General features: G+C 36.3%; 2 protein-coding genes across 2 annotated transcripts; one reads left to right on the top strand and one right to left on the bottom strand.

Annotated features, from left to right (window-relative positions):
• Nucleotides 1-9,620: 9,620 nt before the first annotated feature.
• LOC136777899 (zinc finger MYM-type protein 6-like) lies at nt 9,621-11,735 on the bottom strand. Its single transcript, XM_066734479.1, has one exon. The coding sequence runs from the start codon at nt 11,733-11,735 to the stop codon at nt 9,621-9,623; it is 2,115 nt and encodes a 704-aa protein (XP_066590576.1).
• A 1,118-nt stretch (nt 11,736-12,853) lies between these two features.
• Nucleotides 12,854-21,149, top strand: LOC136777898 (uncharacterized). Its single transcript, XM_066734478.1, has 6 exons — nt 12,854-12,881; nt 12,959-13,359; nt 13,443-13,559; nt 19,665-20,237; nt 20,319-20,423; nt 20,667-21,149. The coding sequence occupies exons 1-6, from the start codon at nt 12,854-12,856 to the stop codon at nt 21,147-21,149; spliced, it is 1,707 nt and encodes a 568-aa protein (XP_066590575.1).
• The last annotated feature ends 1,371 nt before the right edge of the window (nt 21,150-22,520 follow it).

The raw sequence follows: 22,520 nt of genomic DNA, 5'->3' as shown, positions 1-22,520 counted from the left end.
TCGATAAGGAGTATTATCCTGGCACGAAAGGTCTATTTGAATTAATCTTTATGAAAGAACCTGAAGACTATACTAAAGATGATTTAGACACATATAAAAGTATTCTTTCTCAAACTAATGTGCACAGAGCAGATAACATTAGTACAGGAAAGCTTCGTGGGAATAAGGGACATAAATGGAAGAAAATAATTAGTGAATTATTTCCACCGAAGACAAAACTTGTACAAGGCAAGGGATATATGCGTGTTAATAATAATCCCGTGAGCTATGTACATTGGAACGATCCAAACGAACTGGTCGAGCGATTAAAACTATTAATTGCATCATCTGCTGCTGGTCATACGAATCACCATAATGAGATACAGTCAATAATTGAGGAGCTCCATGAAGAAGGTATCATCTTATAAAAGAGATTGCAGTTTCAAGATTTTCTCAGTTCAACGTACTACTTCACTATGACAATAAATAAATTTGGAGCTGGTTTCAATACTGGTAAAGTGAGAAATTATTTTCACAAAATTGATGATGATACGTTAAAGTTTGATAAATATAAGAATGCATTTAATGCCAAGAAGAAAATAATTTCAAACTTGGGATCTGATGTTACTGATGAGACAAGTGCGGTGAATATCAGTGTTCTGATGAGTAATTTGACACCACTGCGTGATAGCTTTACAAAAGAAATGAATGAATATAGTGTGAAGCTGAATGAATATGCATTAAAATGTGAAATTCTTGAGGAAAAAATGACAAATCTGTTGAAAAAACGTATCGACGAAATTGATGAAAGAATCGAAAAATTGAATGATAAAATCGATCATAATAGTTACAAATTGGCAGGATCTAAATAAGAGAAAAAAGCGTTATTCTATATAAAAGAGATTGCAGTTTCAAGATTTTCTCAGTTCCACGTACTACTTCACTATGACAATAAATAAATTTGGAGCTGGTTTCAATACCGGTAAAGTGAGAAATTATTTCCACAAAATTGATAATGATACGTTAAAGTTTGATAAACAAAAGAATGCATTTAATGCCAAGAAGAAAATAATTTCAAACTTAGAATGTGGTGTTACGGATGAGACAAGTGCGGTGAATATGGCTGCTCTGTTACGTAATTCGATGACTGTACGTGATAGCTTAATGAGAGAATTGTTTGAATACAGTGAGAAGCTAACTCACTATTACCTAAAATGTAACATTCTTGAGGAAAAATTTACAACTCTAATGAAAAAAATCGATGAAATTGATGAAATTGGTATAAGAATCGATAAATTGGTTGATAAAGTCGATCATAATGATTATAAATTGGATCGAAAAGACAAGGAATTACGAAATGATATGATTGTTGGATTGAAAATTGTTGTAGAATATTTCTCTAATCAGCTGGCAAAAAAAGATTTTGCAAATGAGAAGAATAGAGAAGACGATATAAATTATGCCTTGAAGAAACTTATACTACCGCCAGTGCTTGATGACCTGCTGTAAACATAACACGTAGTGGAATAATTATGAGTAGTGAGGAGAAGAAGCAATTGGTAGAAGAGTTGCATGTGCCTGCCAGACGGAACTTTTTACGTAGACGGGTAATAATACGAGGCTTCGATGACCTCTGGCAAGCAGACCTGGTAGACATGAGAAACTATGCAGACGCAGGCTACCACTACATTCTCACAGTTATTGATGCATTGTCGAAATATGGCTGGGCAATAGCCCTGAAAACCAAGTCAGGCAAGGAAGTGACAGCTGCATTGCTGAAAATCCTGAAGAGTGGGAGATGTCCGAAAAATCTACAGACCGACGATGGCAAGGAATTTTATAATAGTGATTTCCAATCGCTTATGAAAAAGCATGGAATAAATCATTACTCAACATACAGTGTATTGAAAGCAACCATAGTCGAGCGTTGGAATCGAACGTTGAAGACAGAAATGTGGAAAGGATTTACGTTGAATGGAAATTACAAGTGGAGAGCTATGCTACAACAACTGGTTGACAAATACAATTCAAGAAAACATCGTACTATAGGAATGCGTCCAGCCGATGTGAAACCTGAACATGCTAATAAGCTCTTAGCAACAGTATTCAGTAATATAAAGATCGTTGGTCGTGCCAAGTTCAAAGTCGGTGATTTTGTACGAATCAGTAAATATAAGAATGTATTTGCAAAAGGCTACACACCAAATTGGACAACTGAAATATTTGAAATTATAAAAGTGCAGAAAACAAATCCTGTTACATATTTACTAAGGGATTCTAGTGGTACAGATATATATGGTGGATTCTACGAACATGAACTTTTAAAAACTGCTAATCCTAATGTATATCTAGTTGAGAAGGTATTACGTAAGAAGGGGGACAAAGTCTTTGTAAAGTGGTTAGGATTCAATAATACACATAATTCATGGATAAATAAAAACAATATTTTGTAACATACAATTTATTAATAAAGAAGCAATTATTTAATCTTCATTTAAATCTACTTCACTTAATTCTATTTCATTTATCCTATAATGACCCCATGGTAGAGTTGATACAGTACCTTGTACAATATAGCGCTTATCATCATGTGGACTGAGAGAAATTTTTTGCTGTACAATTGAATAAACATTATGCAATTTTGAACGAATTAAATTTTGATTATGGATATGAACAGTAAAATTTTGTAAGCAGTCTCTATAATCTTCAAACGTTATTTTTCTAGCGATAACGCAACTCTTAACGCCCTTAGCTTTTTTAAAAATTTTATCTTGTATTTTAAATGTATACATTTTCGATCTCAGCCCAATAAACTCAGTCATAATTCTCCCGTTATTCTCATCTTTCATCAAACCAGGCACTTTTTTATTTACTAGAGGTAAATTATACTGGTTATTAGGCGAATAATCACTAGTATCGAATCTTGAAAGATTTTCTCTCATGATCGTGTAAATGTCATCGCATTCGATACTGTATATCAAACTATCTGTATCGGTATACAATGCTCTACATTTACTACCAAACGTTGGAAGCATATATTCATAATGGAATTCGTATAAACATGTTTTTGAAATATCTAGAATACTCATACCTACATATATAGGTTTATCAAATTTCGCCGTTAATTTTTTTAATTCTATCGCAACCAAATTTTCGTTGAATATGGCGCTACTGTGAAAATTTGGTTGGGATATCAATGCTTCTGCTCCATATCTTCCTTCCCACTTACTAACTAGCCTCACATCAACTCTATTTCTTACATTTTCCATCGTCTTACCGAACACTGCATTGTTCATTAGTTTGAAAAGATTTTTCTCAAACTCATTTTTAGATGCAGCTCGCAAACGTGTGTTTAAGTCTATATATTTGTTTAGCCAGGCAGATTGCTGGAATCTTAATCGGCGATGGATACGTTTCAGTACCATTCCATGACGAATACATTGTTGTAAAGCCCGATAATGTATAACATAACGCTCCTTATTTTCGACAGTTGCAAGTAGCTTCTTCTGTCGTGCTCCGGGCGGAGCCTCACGTACCGGACAAAATGGCAAGTCAGAGTGATTATCATGAAGTACGCTTGGATACTCCAAGTCTACCTCTAAAATAAAACCCTCAGATGAATCTATAGGTATGCTAGAGATATCAAAGTTGTTAGTATCTTCAATCCAGCGAAATCCATGAGTAGGTAGAGCTTGACACATTGCCCATCCGTATAGATTATTTACATCATAGTACATTAAATATTTGCTTGGTTTTGTTGAGTCATAATCATTCATATACCGATTGTTTGCTTTTTCATAGCGGTGAGAGCACTGACTCAAACCACCACGTATTCCGCGTTCTACGAAAAGCAACATTTCAACATCAGTGAAAAGTTCCAATTTTATTCTAGTATATTTAAGCATTGCATCCCAAGTGAAGCCTGGGAGTGTAAAATAATGTGCAGGATCCAAATTATAATTTTCCATGCAGCTGTCGCGAAAATTTTCAAAAACGTCTGTCAGTAATAATACGTCAGTTTTTAAATAGAGATCGCTGTACTCCCCAAGTGTTTGTATTTGAAAATTGATCCATACCTCCTTAGCATGATTATATGCCTCTTCACTAATATCACTGTCAGTTAATTTGTTATAGAATAACTTGCGAGGCGGTAAAGCATTTTCTTCCAGACGATTCAGATTATCTACGTAATCATAAGGAAAAATACCTTTTCTTGTTAGTAGATTAAATTGTTCCGTATTTAAATTCGAAAATTCTGACTCTAAGTTTTGCAATTGAGATCTCTCCAAGTATGAGCTCAATTTGTCTAAACTTGATGCAAGAAATTTAAATGAATCAATAAATCTGAGCTGAATATTATATTTCCGTATGTATTTTGTAAATGAAATATACTTTTCCTTATGTACAGGTAGCAGGTATACTGAACCCTCATACATGTTTGCGATCGCATTGAAGATGAAATGTGCATCGTAATTAGATAAATTATGAAAAATTACTGGAATAACGTGCGAATCTTTATAGTTTAAATTACAATTGTTGTGAGAGGGTCCTCTATATTTACCTGTTAAATGATCATGATCGCGAACACGTATTTGATTTGGAAGAAATGGCTTTTTACATATATGACAGTCGGGATCATTGTTATGACGAAAATTTTCGCTAATACTTAGCGTTCTCATAGGCACTACAGTCTTTAGTTTTTCGCTCGCTATGCTAGCAATTTTATCGAGTTCTCGCACAAACCATTCTATACACTCGAGTCCACGATATGATTTATAGGTTGAGAGCGATGAATCACGAACGCTTTTAAAATAATATCCTACACTAAAGGGTAAATGTTTTTGATAAATACTACTATTACCGCTCGTTTCATTCACTTTCTCTAATAAACATTCAATGTCTGCATATACGACGAATGGGGTCCTCTCATTGTTCTTGTCATTTTTAAAGGACACCCAACGGTCCTCTTCAGGTAGCAGTATACGGACGTTTATATTGAGCTGACTGCAATCACGTTTATGAGATTGAAGTTTATCCTCATTGAAGAAATAGTGTAAACATCTAAGAGAAAAATCATATTAGTATATAAACATTAAATAAAATTATATTAAAATATAAACAGTATAACATACCGATTACAAATAAGATGAGATTGTTTTTTTCGAGTCAGTTGTTTCTTTAGCAAGCGAGAAAGATTCGTGATACATAAAAAATGTGCTGCACCTTGATGTTCGAGAAGAAGAAGATTCGCATGTCTCGATTTCTCACATTTTGTGAGTTGAAGAGGTGCAATAATTTTATTCTCCTGCCCTTCCTGCTCATCCACCATGGTGAAAACATTAATCGACACATCATTATCTTCTTCAAATTTAGGTATCTGCCTTAATGTGGTTGGAAATGTTATACTTCTGACGTTGAAAACAGATTTAAAATGGGGGTATGAAGATTGTCGTTGTGGGTTTTTAGTTGAAAAAGTCGGATAGAGTGCAGCTGTTACAGCCCATGCAAAACATGTATTATCATCACTCTGTATGTTTATCACTGCATGTTTGTTCTTAATATATTTTGGAAGGTCGATTCCACAGCCCGCATGTAGTGGATTATAGTGATTAATATTCATAATTAAATTTAATATTTTTTCCAAAGCCCACCCACTATCACGCTCTTGAAATTCACCTAATTTTGTTAAAATTTTATCTATGACGTTTGTTTTATACCAATCACTAAAAGTATCAGTCTTGAATAAAATCACATTTTTTGTGGAAATATGTTTGATATCACTAATTTCCTTGCAAATAAATTGTCCGTTGAATACCATATTTATCTTAACAGCGCTTACTTTACTGAATACTTTGTTCATGTAGGATTGCAGCATTTCTGATGCTGCCAATAGAAATTCATGTGGTTCGATATAATTAGTGTTTACTATCATACCACTACACATTCGACTTTTAAATGATGAATCAAGATCTTTCCAAATAAGCTTTTCCGCATTAATGCCCGCTCCAATTGAATTTTTATTTTTCGCCGCATGGAGAAGTAACTTTCGAATACATTTTATTTCTGCAAGATTTTTCTGTATAGCATCTGGAGTTGCATTCCGGTTGGATTCTCTCAAATCTCGAATATAATCACGACACTTGCAAACCCACTCGCGATAATCATGCTGAGTTCTTAAATCGGGATTCTTAAGAGCGTGATTTGAAGAATAACTTTTTTCTGTTGCTGCTCTGATTAATCGACACTGTATCTGAGCAATTTCCGTAAATATTTTCTGCCTTGCCCCTATACGTGCATTGCGGCTAGCAACTCTCAATTTTTTAATGTAATCGCGACAATCACGTACCCACTCACGATATTCATCCTGGCTATTTAAAACTCTATTTAGAAGCGACATCGTAGTTCTTTCCGTTTAAATGATCAGCGTGAAACTAATGAAAAATCTTAGATGGAGAACCCTTCAAATAATCAGTCTCCGAGACACTTCAGTAACATAAATACTTTACGGATCAGGTTTCGCGTTGAAGTAAAAAGAATGCATTCAAGTTTAAAATATACATATATTCTAGATTTTTGATTCATACATATATTTCATATAATATACATTTCTCAGTGCGCATATACCTTCATGATTCATGCAAATAGGAAGTTGTGAATTATATAAACCATCTTCTAAATTATAATTTCCCCACACATATTCATCTACATTACTAATTTCTAAATCACAAATACTCTTTAACCAATTTAACTTTTCCACCCCTTTTACAAAAACCGTCTCCTCATATACATATTTTTTTATAATATCTTTATATTTATAATATGGTGAAAAACCATCCATCCAATTTAAGCCATGATGATTGAAAAAGATTGAACTGAAAAAGAAATTCCTTATTCATTGAAAATAATAATTCGTTGTTTTTTATAAAATATACTTACTCTGTTTTCTTTCTCTCCTCTTCACTTAACCAAGTATGTGGAAAGGGGGGTGAAAATAAAATATGATGCACTTTTAGTTCTTGTAAAACTGCAAATTCTTTAACTATAAATGTCTTATCCATTAAATGGAATCCTTGAAAATCGACGAACGTTGGGATCATCATGTTAGCGTTTTTAATACTAAATTTATTACACTTTGCCTTTATTTTAAATATATTCTTTTTTTGTTTCTCTAAAGTTTTCCCCTTCTCTTCAAACCAAGTATTTCAATTCTCCCACTATCCTTAACTATTCACTCTTTGGACCAATGGTGTATCTAAGAGTGTCTGGTTAGTCACCTCCCACCACAGATCAAATTTTTCACATCCCTTACAGCATTTAAAAAATCTTGAGAAGCGTGTAGGGTAGTCTTCAGTTCAGTTTAAGTCACAGAATCTTCAGCTCAGTTTTAGTCACAGAATCTTCAGGTACTCTGACATTATGCATCATTTAAGAGATATCACGCACATAATAGATGTGGATGGATTTATCGTTAATAAGAAGATAGTGTACAAAGAAGTGGCTATTAAAAATATATACTCTAACTTAACACATTATGGTGCGTTTAAAGTTTGTGGATCAATGAACACTTTTATTATTGCTGACCGGAAAACTGCATCTTTTGTGTTTAATAATGTGCACGGAATTGCATATGGAAATACGGGAAATGAAAGATATTCACAAAATGAAATATATGATTTTCTAAAAATCATTGAATGTGACAGTGTGCAACCAGTGGTTGCATATAAAGGTGGACACTTCGAACGTGACTTATTAAATATAATGAATATTAATAATGTCAATTTAGAAAATTTTAATTGTCCAAAATTCGATTGCTTAATTGAATATATAAAAACAGACATTATTCCTTGTGAGCTGCATAAAATTAAAATTACGCGAAAAACACAAAAGCCTATCCACTGTGTGAAACAGGAGGTAGATGTTTTCGCAAAGTGGGTGCGGAAACAAATAAAAGGTAAATATTAAAAATTAAGTTCGCAATTTACTTGATATTAATAAATTTTTTTATGTTTCAGAAGCTGTTATTAGCTGAATGGGCTAAATATTATTGTATATTCGTTTTTATATAAGTTTCAATTGTATTAGTTTTTTATATAAGTTTCATGTTCGTTTTTAATTATATGATAAATGTTATTTAATAGTCTCTTTCTTTTCCCCTACTCCTATTTCCCTTAATTTAATCCGTAAAAGAAAAAAGAAAAAAGAAAAAAATGAAAAAAGCACTTTATAATTGTTACTAACTCATAAAAGAAAAAAATCTACCTAGTGCTCATTGTTTAAGGAAAAATGTGAAATCAAGTTAAATGTCGGGTCTATAGTAGGAAAATAGTGGGAGGGTCTAAGATAAGTATGTGGGGGGAGAAAAGAGCCTCCGAGGGCAGGTCTAAGAAAAAAAAATGGTAGTCCGTAAGATGCTGAGGACCCCCCTAGCGGTGTAGCTGTTCCCCGTAATTTTCGTGATCGCCACCTAGTGGAGAAAATTGGAACTTTTTCCTCCACTAACTAAAATACAAAAAAAAAGTTATCTGGGTAACTGTCAGGATAACTAACCATCCGGGCCCTAGGGTGATGGGAGAGGGGTAACCCTTAGGGAACTAGTGGACAGTGATGCTAGATTGCGGACGCTAGCACTCCCCACCAAGCGTCCATCTACCCACCAATACATGAAGCCGTTCAGAGCGTCCATGTGAAACCCTGCTACTCGCTGCACAAACACCATTACTTGGGTGCATCTATGTTTCGGCCTTCGTCGCGTAACCTCGGTATGTCTCGACTGCGAGGGAGAGCGGTATAGTTTTCTCGGACCTCTCTCTCCCTCTCTCTCTCACATTCGCTTGCACCTAGCTTGAGCCGAATAACATAGGAAAGCGAAAGAATAACAAATATTATTACATATTTTATTTTAATATTTACGCGTTTGATATTAGCTTTATTGTAACACATATGTATATGTATATTATTTAATAGATTTATTAAAAACTTAATGTAAATAATTGTAAAGATTTGGAATTTTTTAATAAATGTTCAATGAGATATATATATATTATCCGGTTTATTATTTCTTAAACATTTATGGAAACATTAATATACCGAATATACTTACGCAATGTAGGAAGAAAAGGAATGGAAGAAAGGATAAAGACTAATTATTTTTTTTTTTTTTTTTTTTTTTTTAATGTTAAGGGGGAAATGCATTACGCATACCCATGATAGGTTATGTAGGACTCCATAGCAAATCAGTTAAAATAACTATTGTAATGTATACCTACTAAAACCCCCTTAACAATTCCTGGAAAAATAAATATTATACAATTGATCACATACTTAGAGAATTTGAATTTTAAATGTCTTTGCAAAGTAGGCGCTTCAAGCTATCCTTTAATTATTATCTTTGCAAAGTAGGCGCTTAAATAGCTATCCTTTAATTATTATCTTTGCAAAGTAGGCGCTTAAATAGCTATCCTTTAATTATTATCTTTGCAAAGTAGGCGCTTAAATAGCTATCCTTTAATTATTATCTTTGCAAAGTAGGCGCTTAAATAGCTATCCTGAAAATATTATCTTTGCAAAGTAGGCGCTTAAAGCACACCTTATTATAATGCAAAGATTATAAATTACACATTTAAAATAGAGAGACCTTCATATTACAAATCATAATTAATATCAATATTTACTTCGTCATTACTGTTATCATCAAGAGCACATAAATTTAATTGACTCTTTTTTCCTGGAGGTTTTGATGAATATAAGATGTCACTACACATAGCCTGTAAATGATCTCTTGTGACAGTCATTGTAAGAGATGTTTCTTTTTTAGATATTAATGCATATTTTATAACGCAAATGGAATTTAATGTTTCGTGCCCAAGTTTATTTCTCTTTCTCGTTTTGTTATCTGGCAATATAGAAAAGCACCTCTCTGCTTCTGCATTTGAGTGTGGAAGAGATCTGACTATATTTAACAATGATCGTAAGTGAGGATATTTTATTTCGTTATTGCAGGTTTTTACAAAGCATATTGCCTTCCACATATCATCGAAAGACAATTTAGACCAATAAGCTTTGACACTTGAGCTTTCCTCTGTATATAATGATATCCATTCTTGTTTAATACATTCATCATTGAAAATACCTAAACGACGGGAAATTTGCAATAATTTTAAACAAGTATTTTCTCGATCGTTATCAAATAATGCTATTTCTTTATTTAAAATGTTTAAATTTTGAAAGAAACTATCTGAAATAGGAAAACGATCACATATTTCTTGACTTGCTTTTATCAAGAAAGCTAAACAGTTTTGACGAATTAATGTCATTTGATCTGAAGAAAGTTTATTTTCTATTAATTTATTTTCCAGGTATTCTGCGCAATCAGAACCCAAATCTATTTTTTCAATGGGAAGCTGATTGTCCATCCTGGAAAAGTTTATATTACGCAAATTAGGTAAAAATATTTCTTTTTTTATAAGAGCAGGCTTCATAAATTTTTGTACAAAGAACATTAACAACTTAAAAGAAGCTTCGTACAACCTATGAATTTTGGTTTCGCGTGCTTGGAAAAAAGCATTAAAAGAATTAACTTTATTAAGCACGTGTTCGAGAAACAATAAATATGCTTTTGTTTCTATATCTTCCATTACAACCAGTAGCTGCTCTGCTTGAATTACTTTTTCTGCTACTTGCTCCAACAAAAATTTATGTAATGTATCCCACTCTTCTAAGATACGTTGGATACATTGATGACGCGATAGCCATCGGGTTTCAGCATATTTTAATATATTACTTGTTTCTCCCATAAAAGACATTTGAAAGTCTTTAAAAATCGCAGTTCTTTTTGGGCTTCCTCTTATAAAACCTACTAAATTTTTTATGAAGCTGCTGCATGCAGAGGGCAAAGCTTTAGATGCATTTGAGGCTACCAATGCACATGAGTGACAAATGCATGGCATTGTAACCAATAGTGGAGATTTCTTTAAAAGTTTCGTCTTGAACGAATCATTCCTTCCAATCATCACCGAAGCATTATCACAACCAAGACCAATAATATTTGATAATGGTATTTCTTTCTTAATAAGTTCATTGGAAAATGCATTAAATATCTTTTCCGCTGAACAATCACTTGCGTCCAAGTTGATTAATTGAAGCAAATCAGTTTGAACACACAATGATTTATTGTCGACATATCTAGTTAGCAGAGTCATCTTTTTTTCATTGCTAATGTCTGACGTTTCATCTACCAAAACTGAAAACTTTTGGTGCTTCAAAGTATCAGTTATTCGTCTCGTTTCATAGGGACATACAACATTATTAATAATATTAGTTAATTTTAATCTCCCTAGAAACATAGATTGCAAAATGCCTGGCTCTTTACCAATTTCCTGAAAGATATTTAATAACTCTCCACTATAAGAAAAAGGAATATTATGCTCTACAAAAAATGTTGCCAATTTAATTTCGGCCACTTTAACTCTATCGTTAAAGCTAAGCTTTTCCTCTGCAGAAGAAGTACTAGGAATTGTAAAATCCCGAACTTCTGAAATATTTAATTTTTTCATGTTTTCAACATGATTTTGGGCTTTACTATGTCTATCGACTTGCCATTTGCCAGACGCTAATGTTTTATTGCAGGCAACGCAAAACACCTTATCGGCATCATTTGGTACTTCCTGCAACCAAACTCTCCACTCAGGATGGTCATCAAACCATTCGTATTTAAATTTTTTAGGTCTATTTTTTGAGACCTTATCCTTTGAACTCATAATTTAAATACGATATGAACAATATTGCAGTACTCACAATTTGCAGTTCAGATGCCAAACAAGAAGCGGATATCCTTTGTAAAAAGAAAGCGCGTCTGTCACTGCCACCAAAGCACAAAAAGCGCTTAACTGTCACACAGATAATTTTCAAATTGTGTGTTTAAATTCACTTGAAAATGAATCACTCAAACAATGACATATACCCTTGTCACGATAAATTCTTTTCTCTATCACCAATAAAAGAAATGCACCAATTAATTACACGAATTCACTTGCTTCTATTTTGAAGGAAAAGAACTGTGTATTTATTCCTCGTACCTGTCACTATTAGCAATACTGGCTAATATACATCATAAACGACTTTGTGTAGAACGTGATAGCCATGTAGCTATATAAATAAGAAAGAGAGAGAGAGAGAGAGTGAAAGAGAAATATAACTCTTGATATGGAGAGAGAGAGAAAGAGAAATATAACTCTTGATATGGAGAGAGAGAGAAAGAGAGAGAAATATAACTCTTGATATGGAGAGAAAGAGAAAAGCGATCTAAAACAATTTTTGCATGAACATTTTGAATAAATTCCTTAATATTATTCATTATTACTGCAAATTAAAAGCAGAAATTAAAAAAAAAAATAAAAAGAAAAGTAGGATTCGATCCAGCGAACGCTAATTCTGTCGTTGTGCTTTCTGCCACTTCACCAATCATCCTTACTGATGTGCAAGTAAATTAATTATTGGTGCTTCAATTAAATTTACTTAACAATAACAAACATTATCTACCACTTTCTTGGCAACTCCAAGGAAGCTACAGCAACCGAAGTATGAAAAAAAATTTAACTTGACTTGTTCCCTGTCACAAGTTTAAAGTCACAGTCGATCAGTGTCCTTACTTTTGTACGCATCGCAGGGATTGCAAATTTTTGTTCAATGTAAGTAATTTTACCTACAACATACATTATGTATTGTTAAATTTTGTGTACAAATTTGTTTATATTTCATTACATTAAAATAACTTCAAACTTTACTTAATTGTGATTACGTCTACAATAACTGTCAAAAGTATAACTTAGAGCCAACGAACTACTTTGTATTAATATTTCTTAAAATATTTTACAGAATGGCCAATGAAGGACAAGCGATGGAAAGTACGTAAATAGAAACCTTACTAATTAATTATTAACATTTGCAATAGGCATCTACAATAAATTTTTATTTATTACAGCTTACAACAGGCAACCCCTTAGCCTGGAAGCTCGCCTAAGGAGGCTGGAGGAGGCAATGGAGACCATTGGGCCCATCCTCAGGGAGCAGCAGGGGTTTGCGCGGGAGGTGAGGGAGTGGATGGCCAAGCATCCACCCCAGCAGCAGCTACAGCAACAGCAACAACAGCAGCAGCCGCAGCAGGAGCAGCAGCCGCAGCAGGAGCAGCAGCCGCAGCAGGAGCAGCAGCCGCAGCAGCAGCAGCAGCAGCAACAGCAGCCGCAACAGCAGCCGCAACAGCAGCCGCAACAGCAGCAGCAACGACAACAGCAGCAGCAACGACAGCAGCAACGACAGCAGCAACGACAGGTTGCTATTCTTGGCCGATCCAGACTTCAAGTAGGATTACAGGACCAACCCAATGTAAATCGTAAGTAGACTCTATTTTAAATACATAGCAAATATAAATATGCATATTTCTGTAACTCATTTATTTTTCATTTCAGAAAGAGGCATACGTGGAGGACGGGCACGAAGATTTTGGGTTGCTCCGAATGCTGAAAGAAGTTTGGGTCGGCACCAAGTTTATAGCAGAGGAGGAAGAGGTGGAAGGGGCGGAAGAGGTGCAACACGCGCACCGAATAATAGTGCTGGTGGTACTGCAGGTGGAAATCCACAACCTGTTTTTAATTTTAATTATTTTTAATAAAAATAATTAAAAATATTCGTGTCTTATATATTTATATTATTTTATCTTTCTCTCTTCCTTTTCCAACTTTTTAGTTAGTATTTCAGGTTTTCAATGGATGTATAAGAAATAATAAATTAAGTAATTTAAATATATATAATTATTTTAGCATTTATTAAAACCTTCCAATTCTTACAATTATTTATATTAATTTTAAAGTAAATCTACATATTAAATAATATACATACACATATGTTACAATCTAACAAATTTCAAACGCGTGAAATCAAATCAAAATACAAAATAATATTTGTTGTTCTCTCACTACCTTATGTCATTTGACTCAAGCTAGGCTAGGTATACCGTACAAGCGAACTCGAGAGAGGGAGAGAGAGGTCCGAGAAAACTATACCGCTCTCCCTCGCAGTCGAGACATACCGAGGTTACGCGACGAAGGCCGAAACATAGATGCACCCAAGTAATGGTGTTTGTGCAGCGAGTAGCAGGGTTTCACATGGACGCTCTGAACGGCTTCATGTATTGGTGGGTAGATGGACGCTTGGTGGGGAGTGCTAGCGTCCGCAATCTAGCATCACTGCTAGTGGACCCGTAGGATAACTAACCATCCGGACCCTAGTGACATGGGAGAGGGGGTAAGCCTTAGAGAACTAGTGGACCCGTAGGATAATTAACCATCCGGGCCCTAGGCTGATGGGAGAGGGGTGAGAGACTCTAAGAGAGAAAGAGAGGGTGAGAGGGATCTCTCTCTCTCTCACTCCCCATAACCAAAGCATTTCCTCCGCACACCCGCACCCTCCTCACCAACCAATTAACCCTAGCTCTTAAGAAGACACTTCCCCCCGCACACCCTCACCCCCCTCATCTCCCAATATACCCCAGCTCTCTTAAGACACTTCCCCCCGCACACCCGCACCCCCCTCACCACCATGTCACAGGAACCCAAGACACTTCCCCCCGCACACCCGCACTCCCCTCACCACCGTGTCACAGGAACCCCCTAGCTACCACTACTTGTGTGAAAAAAATTAGAAAAAATGCCTGCTATTTAAAAAATGCAGCCCAAAGATAGAAAACGTCAGTTTATCCATCTATTCCGAATTCTGTTCACTTGTTGATTAAAAAAGGACATTAAGGGTGTTGCAAACCATCTCGAAATGCACACCGTTATATTCAGAATTTAATGGGCTTTCAGACTGTATGTGTGAAAAAAATTAGAAAAAATGCCTGCTATTTAAAAAATGCAGCCCAAAGATAGAAAACGTCAGTTTATCCATCTATTCCGAATTCTGTTCACTTGTTGATTAAAAAAGGACATTAAGGGTGTTGCAAACCATCTCGAAATGCACACCGTTATATTCAGAATTTAATGGGCTTTCAGACTGTATGTGTGAAAAAAATTAGAAAAAATGCCTGCTATTTAAAAAATGCAGCCCAAAGATAGAAAACGTCAGTTTATCCATCTATTCCGAATTCTGTTCACTTGTTGATTAAAAAAGGACATTAAGGGTGTTGCAAACCATCTCGAAATGCACACCGTTTTATTCAGAATATAATGGGCTTTGAGACTGTATGTGTGAAAAAAATTAGAAAAAATGCCTGCTATTTAAAAAATGCAGCCCAAAGATAGAAAACGTCAGTTTATGTAATAAAATGTTCTAGTTCTAAGTTAAAAAAGGGGGGAGTCATGAACCCATAAGAAATGTATACTGTTTTATTCAGAATTTAATGGGCTACAAGACTCTATGATTTAAAAAAAATAATAAATGTCCTGCTACATAAAAATTTTAACCGAAGGTTGAAAAACATGTGTTTTCTCCTGCATCGCTGCTTTCTATGTTAAAAAAGTATTACAAAAAGGACACGATCCCTCACGAAAGTAGCATCATTCTCTTCTGAATTTTATAACCTAAATGACTGTATCAATGAAAGAAATGAAAAAAATATCCTGTTACTTGATAATAGTCGTGAATGACTTGCTGATGACATTTTTTAATGACCGTAAAAAAAATTGAGCTAAGTCATTTTCTTCAATAAATATCAAATGAATGTTTTCTTTTTCGATTAACTTAAGCTTCTGCGCCATCGAAATATTAGGTTTTTTGGCAAAATTAAGCATGAGCAGCGATTCTAAACATACGTCCGTAACTTTCAGCTGAAACTTTCTGCTCTCTTCAGCGCCATAAAATCTCTGAGAGAAGGTAGAATATTCCATACTGTCCTATTTTCCGTATTGACTCCCCTAGAGCTATCATGCTAAGTCAAGAACAAATTGAAAATCTTGACAAACATCAGGAAATCTCTTTTATCATCACAGATCAGATGCCAGAGATGCATTAGAAACCGCGGTCTGACACTGTTGTCACGTTGGCCCTCTCTACTACCTGCGTTTGTTTACATGCAACTTCTTGCAGTGTCTTTATAAGTCTTTGCTGTCGTTCTAGTAACACTAAATTTCAAAATTATTCTTGATTTACAAGTATCAATAGTATTGAAGAGTATGTAAACTACATAACCTACACGCAACAAAAACTTATTCTGTCACTGCAATTACACACACTTTGTAACAAAATGTTTCAAAATCACTTACCAAATTGGTGAGAAAGGCCTTGGGGAGGATTCTGCTACAAACAGCGACCACGAACCACTAAAACACCTGTTTTGGCACTTTCGAAAAACGCACGTGTTCACTTATTAAAGGTCTGTAGCAGACTCACCGATTATCGATCTATTTCCCGATAATAACATTATTAGGGGAGGCGCCTAGCGGTGCCTATGCGTACTACGACCTTCTGACTTATTGTTTATTGCATGCATATTTTTCGCACAGGTTTGACATCACTCAGAAATATTGTTCCAACACTCATGACATAAATGAAGAAAAATTGGTAACCTAAAGCTAATGAACGAAAGAGCGTCGTTGAATTAGAGTGCAGTCATTTAGCGGTGAAGTACGCTAAAATTGGAAGCTGGAACATTTGATTTTACGGTTGGAAATGTGATTACAACTTATGAAGAGACCTTTACAGAATAGAATGTTCTTATTTGACGATATAAACGATGGAAATCTTATCGAATACGAATGTTTAGAATAATTTACTGGTAGCTTCAACGTCCTGTGACACATTGAAAGCTTGGAATTTTCATTAGGCCTTGATAAACCGAACCAAGACCTAATAAGAAGTTTTTTAGCTCCCAATTATCTTATTTTTCAATAAAGTACTGAATTCTGAGGCATGACGAACTTCTATGACTAATAACAAGATTTTCCTTGAAAAATCTTATAATAAATCCGCCACGAGCCCTTGCAGCCTTTGACTCTCATGCATTTCAGGAAACGACAGAACTCTGGATCGTGACGAATTTTTTCAGCAAATTCCAAGCAGTTTTGGTTTCGTTTGACCCATAGCAAGCTTCAAAATAACATATGGCCTTGAAAATTTCCATAAAAATTCTGACACATGTCTTTTAAGCCTTGCTTCTCGAGAATCGACAAAAATCTGGCCTTGACGAATTTGTACAACAAATTGCAAGCAGTTTTGGCTTCGTTTGACCCATAGCAAGCTTCAAAATAACATATGGCCTTGAAAATTTTCATAAGAATTCTGACACATGTCTTTTAAGCCTTGCTTCTCGAGAATCGACAAAAATCTGGCCTTGACGAATTTTTACAGCAAATTGCAAGCTGCTTTGGCTTCGTTTGACCGATAGCAAGCTTAAAAATTCAATTTGGCCTTGAAAAATCTTGTAAAAAATCTGCAACGACGCTTTTCAACCTTTGACTCTCATGCTTTTCAGGAAACAACAGAAATCTGGCCTTGACGATTTTTCAGAGATATTGTCAAGCAGTTATGGAGTTATTTGACCCATAGCAAGCTTAAAAATTCAATTTGGCCTTGCAAAATCTTGTAAAATATCTGCAAAGAGCCCTTTCAACCTTTGACTCTCATGCTTTTCGAGAATCGACAAAAATCTGGCCTTGACGAATTTGTACAACAAATAGCAAGCAGTTTAGGCTCCGTTTGACCCATAGCAAGCTTCAAAATAACATATGGCCTTGAAAATTTCCATAAAAATTCTGACACATGTCTTTTAAGCCTTGCTTTTCGAGAATCGACAAAAATCTGGCCTTGACGAATTTTTACAGCAAATTGCAAGCTGCTTTGGCTTCGTTTGACCGATAGCAAGCTTAAAAATTCAATTTGGCCTTGAAAAATCTTGTAAAAAATCTGCAACGACGCTTTTCAACCTTTGACTCTCATGCTTTTCAGGAAACAACAGAAATCTGGCCTTGACGAATTTTCAGAGATATTGTCAAGCAGTTATGGAGTTTTTTGACCCATTGCGAGCTTCAAAATTCAATTTGGCCTTGAAAAATCTTGTAAAATATCTGCAAAGAGCCCTTTCAACCTTTGACTCTCATGCTTTTCAAGAAACCATGCTTAGCCCTATATACAGTTTGGTCCGCCCCTGTAGATGCAGCGGGGGGGCGCCGCGACATCGCAGCACCGCCTATTATCGCCACGTGCCGCGAGCCGGGTATTACCGGCATTGCTAGTATAGCATTGTTAGTGCGTGGACGTGCCCGTGTGTTTTGGTGCAGTGCCAGTTCCCTTTTTGTGTAAGGATATTTGTGCAGGACGCTGAAAATGGTAAGTTTATTGCAGATCATTATTTTTCATGATTGGAATAGTAGAAACGTCTCATTGTGCAGTCGAACAGCTAATAGTATTTTCAATATTATTGATTCCGTTGTCTGTATAATGAAATAATTTCTACCATTCATGTGTTATTGTACTTTAGCCTATGATGAGGAAAGGGATAATAAGGGGGGTGGGATTTTCTGCAGCATTGGCTATACAATGTACTTGTTATGTCTGTTCTGTATATAAAAAGGTAGACAGCCTCTCCTCTTTTTTATAAGGCTAAAGGTTTCAGGTGAATTTCTACGGTACATCAAGTGACTTGCCCCGCGAGCTGAAGGCTATGAGTGGGACACGATGCGACTATCACTGGCATCGTATTCCACCCATAGGCACAATGCAGCAAGCTCAGGCGATAAATAATGAAGCTGAAGTTAACAGTCACTTTTCAAGTAGGCAGTTTCGATTTCAATTAGATGTTAAAATGTTATTCTTCATCGGCCGTGTACCTTATAAAAAACTATTGCATCGTATTCTATGGATAATTGACTATAAGAATATGCATCTTCAAAAAATTAAAAAAATTTCCTGTTGAGCAGACACTGGTTTTATTACATGCAACACTTATGCATTGAATGAAGCTGAAACTGGCGCCCAGAATTAGCGGTCAGCCGACGACGCTCAGCGAAACTTTTGTGAAAATTTGTATATATATTCCTTATAATATATGTAAGACAATGGCACTATAAAGATTTTGGGGCAGCGATTCCTCTATTGTTTAAAAAATAAAAGTCCTCATATCTTGCAAAATAAGAGCAGGCTAAACGCGAAGGGTATCTGGGCTGAAAATACTCTTTGCGTTTGGCTTCCACGTATTATGCAAGATATGAGAACTTTTATTGTTTAAACATAATAGGAAGCGCTGCCCCAAAATCTTTATAGCCCTATTGTCTTACATATATTATAAGGAATATATGTACAAATTTTCAGTCTGGCTACTCTTTGCGTTTAGCATGTGTACTAATTTTGAATATTTAAGAATGATGCAGTCCGTGACAAAAGTTTCGCTGAGCGTCGTCGGCTGGCCGCTAGTTCTGGCCGTCAGTTTCAGCTTCATTCAATGCATAAGTGTTGCACCTAATAAAACCAATGTCTGCTCAACAGGAAATTTTTTTAATTTTTTGAAGATGCATATTCTTACAATGAATTATCCAAAGAATACGATGCAATAGTTTTTTTTAAGGTACGCGGCCGATTAAGAATAAAATTTTAATATCTAATTGCAATCGAAACTGCCTGCTGGAAAAGTGACTGCCAACTTCAGCTTCATGAAAAATAGAATAATGTACATGGTACTCTAATAAATTTTTCCTTTGCAGCCAAAGAGGAAGGGTAACATCCCCCGGGGGAAAAGAACCCAGGGGCCCCCCAAATCCGCCCGGCCAGCCTCGCAGGAGGCAAGCTCCTCCAACCAACCACAACTACCGCCAGCCACCTATGCTTCAATTACGGTGGCAAACACCTCCACCGCGTCGCAACCGCCACCAGCCACTGCTGCCACTGGAACGGGGCCAAGCACCTCCACCGTACCACAGCCGCCAGCAGCCACCGCTGCTACCAGAACGGGGACAAGCACCTCCACCGTACCACAGCTGCCACAACCAGCCCCTTCGCCCCGAACAAGGGCAAGCACCTCCGTCGCACCAGCGCCCGCACCTCGGACGTCCAGATCGCGGAATCCACGCACGCCTTCTTCGTCAAGGGCATTGAGCGTCCCGACGACGAGGAGGCGTCACGTGGATTCCGCGGCTCAAGAGCCAGAGGCCTCCACCTCCGTCTCGATCGAGCCGGTGGCCAGTACCTCCGCCTCAAACCAGACGGAGGTCTGCACCACCGTCTCGAACGAGACGGAGGCGAGCACCTCCACAGACGGGCTCACGGCCGATCAGATAGTAAGTATTATATTGCGTTTAGTTCTACTTACCTATCTTTTTATATAATTAGCAATCTAAAAGTTCTTTGCTCTTTTACAGATAAAAAGGGCCATCAATAAAAAAAAGAGGCTGGCGCAGAGGGAGAGAAAAAAGAAGCAGCAGCAGCATACGGAGGGGGGGTCGGTGACAATAACGAGCACCGTTGTAAGTATAAATATATAAACCTTCTTTTCCAGATTGAACTTCGATCGTTGAATGAAAGACTGCACACTATACAAAATCAACATTTTGTAAAAAAAAGAGCCGCAAAAGCTTTCGATGTGCGAGGGGTCGGAGATAAATATATACCTCCCCCCTCTCTCCAACTCTTTCAACAATCAATCAAAGTTCAATCTATATGCAACCTTAACTGTACATTACACATGTTTATATCAGATTTATTTGCAGATGAACAGGCTCTTGGACAGCTACCGGCCTCCCCGGCCGTATGCAGCCCGTCCACGCTACCAGCCGCCCTATCAGCCACTCTATCAGCCTCCCTATCAGCCAACACAACAACCACCTTATCAGCCACCCTATCAGCCACCCTATCCGTCAACACAACAGTCACCGTATCAGCCACCACCACAACAGCCATCCAACCAGCCACCACCACAACAGCCATCCTACCAACCACCACCACAGCAGCCATCCTACCAACCACCACCACAGCAGCCACCCTATCAGCAACCCTATCAACCAACACAACAGCCCCCCTATCAACCACCACAACAGCCACCCTATCAACCACCACCACAACAACCGTACTACCAGCCACCACCACAGGAGCTACCCTATCAGCAACCCTATCAACCACCACCACAACAGCCGTACTACCAGCAACCAGCACAACAGCCACCCTACCAGCCCCAATATTACCCTCCACAGTAATCCCTCCTCGCCAGCCTCTTTTTTTTAAATTTAATTTTTATTTTAATATCTTATACTTATGTTTTTAATTATTATATTTTTTTGTTTCATGAATTTTTTATAATGTAACGTGTTTTTTTTTCTAATATTCAAATATTTTTAATAAACGAATTATATTTAACGTTAAAATTGCTTACAATTCTCTCTACCAATTCGTCAAGGTCCAGATGTTTGTCGATTCTCGAAAAGCATGAGAGTCAAAGGTTGAAAGGGCTCTTTGCAGATATTTTACAAGATTTTTCAAGGCCAAATTGAATTTTGAAGCTCGCAATGGGTCAAATAACACCATAACTGCTTGACAATATCTCTGAAAATTCGTCAAGGCCAGATTTCTGTTGTTTCCTGAAAAGCATGAGAGTCAAAGGTTGAAAGGGCTCTTTGCAGATATTTTACAAGATTTTGCAAGGCCAAATTGAATTTTTAAACTTGCTATGGGTCAAATAACTCCATAACTGCTTGACAATATCTCTGAAAATTCGTCAAGGCCAGATTTCTGTTGTTTCCTGAAAAGCATGAGAGTCAAAGGTTGAAAAGCGTCGTTGCAGATTTTTTACAAGATTTTTCAAGGCCAAATTGAATTTTTAAGCTTGCTATCGGTCAAACGAAGCCAAAACTGCTTGCAATTTGTTGTACAAATTCGTCAAGGCCAGATTTTTGTCGATTCTCGAAAAGCAAGGCTTAAAAGACATGTGTCAGAATTCTTATGAAAATTTTCAAGGCCATATGTTATTTTGAAGCTTGCTATGGGTCAAACGAAGCCAAAACTGCTTGCAATTTGTTGTACAAATTCGTCAAAGCCAGATTTTTGTCGATTCTCGAAAAGCCTGAGAGTCAAAGGTTGAAAGGGCTCTTTGCAGATTTTTTACAAGATTTTGCAAGGCCAAATTGAATTTTGAAGCTCGTACTGGGTCAAAAAACTCCATAACTGCTTGACAATATCTCTGAAAATTCGTCAAGGCCAGATTTCTGTTGTTTCCTGAAAAGCATGAGAGTCAAAGGTTGAAAAGGCTCGTTGCAGATTTTGTACAAGATTTTGCAAGGCCAAATTGAATTTTTAAGCTTGCTATGGGTCAAATAACTCCATAACTGCTTGACAATATCTCTGAAAAATCGTCAAGGCCAGATTTCTGTTGTTTCCTGAAAAGCATGAGAGTCAAAGGTTGAAAAGCGTCGTTGCAGATTTTTTACTAGATTTTTCAAGGCCAAATTGAATTTTTAAGCTTGCTATCGGTCAAACGAAGCCAAAGCAGCTTGCAATTTGCTGTAAAAATTCGTAAAGGCCAGATTTTTGTCGATTCTCGAAAAGCAAGGCTTAAAAGACATGTGTCAGAA

Source organism: Prorops nasuta, unplaced genomic scaffold, assembly GCF_024137725.1.
Source record: "Prorops nasuta isolate Cenicafe-Biocafe unplaced genomic scaffold, Cenicafe_Pnas_1.2 PNAS00012, whole genome shotgun sequence".
NCBI classification, from domain to species: Eukaryota; Metazoa; Arthropoda; class Insecta; order Hymenoptera; family Bethylidae; genus Prorops; species Prorops nasuta.
The sequence above is the reverse complement of the archived record's forward strand: the minus strand, read 5'-3'. Positions and strand labels throughout refer to the sequence as shown.

What these genes read in the sequence shown, in the direction of transcription:
- LOC136777899 (XM_066734479.1), bottom strand. Translation starts at nt 11,735, where the DNA reads ATGAGTTCAAAGGATAAGGTCTCAAAAAATAGACCTAAAAAATTTAAA.
- LOC136777898 (XM_066734478.1), top strand. Translation starts at nt 12,854, where the DNA reads ATGGCCAATGAAGGACAAGCGATGGAAA. An exon ending in TGAAGGACAAGCGATGGAAA is followed by an intron (nt 12,882 to 12,958) that starts GTACGTAAATAG and finishes TATTTATTACAG; the next exon opens with CTTACAACAGGCAACCCCTT. An exon ending in TGACAATAACGAGCACCGTT is followed by an intron (nt 20,424 to 20,666) that starts GTAAGTATAAAT and finishes ATTTATTTGCAG; the next exon opens with ATGAACAGGCTCTTGGACAG.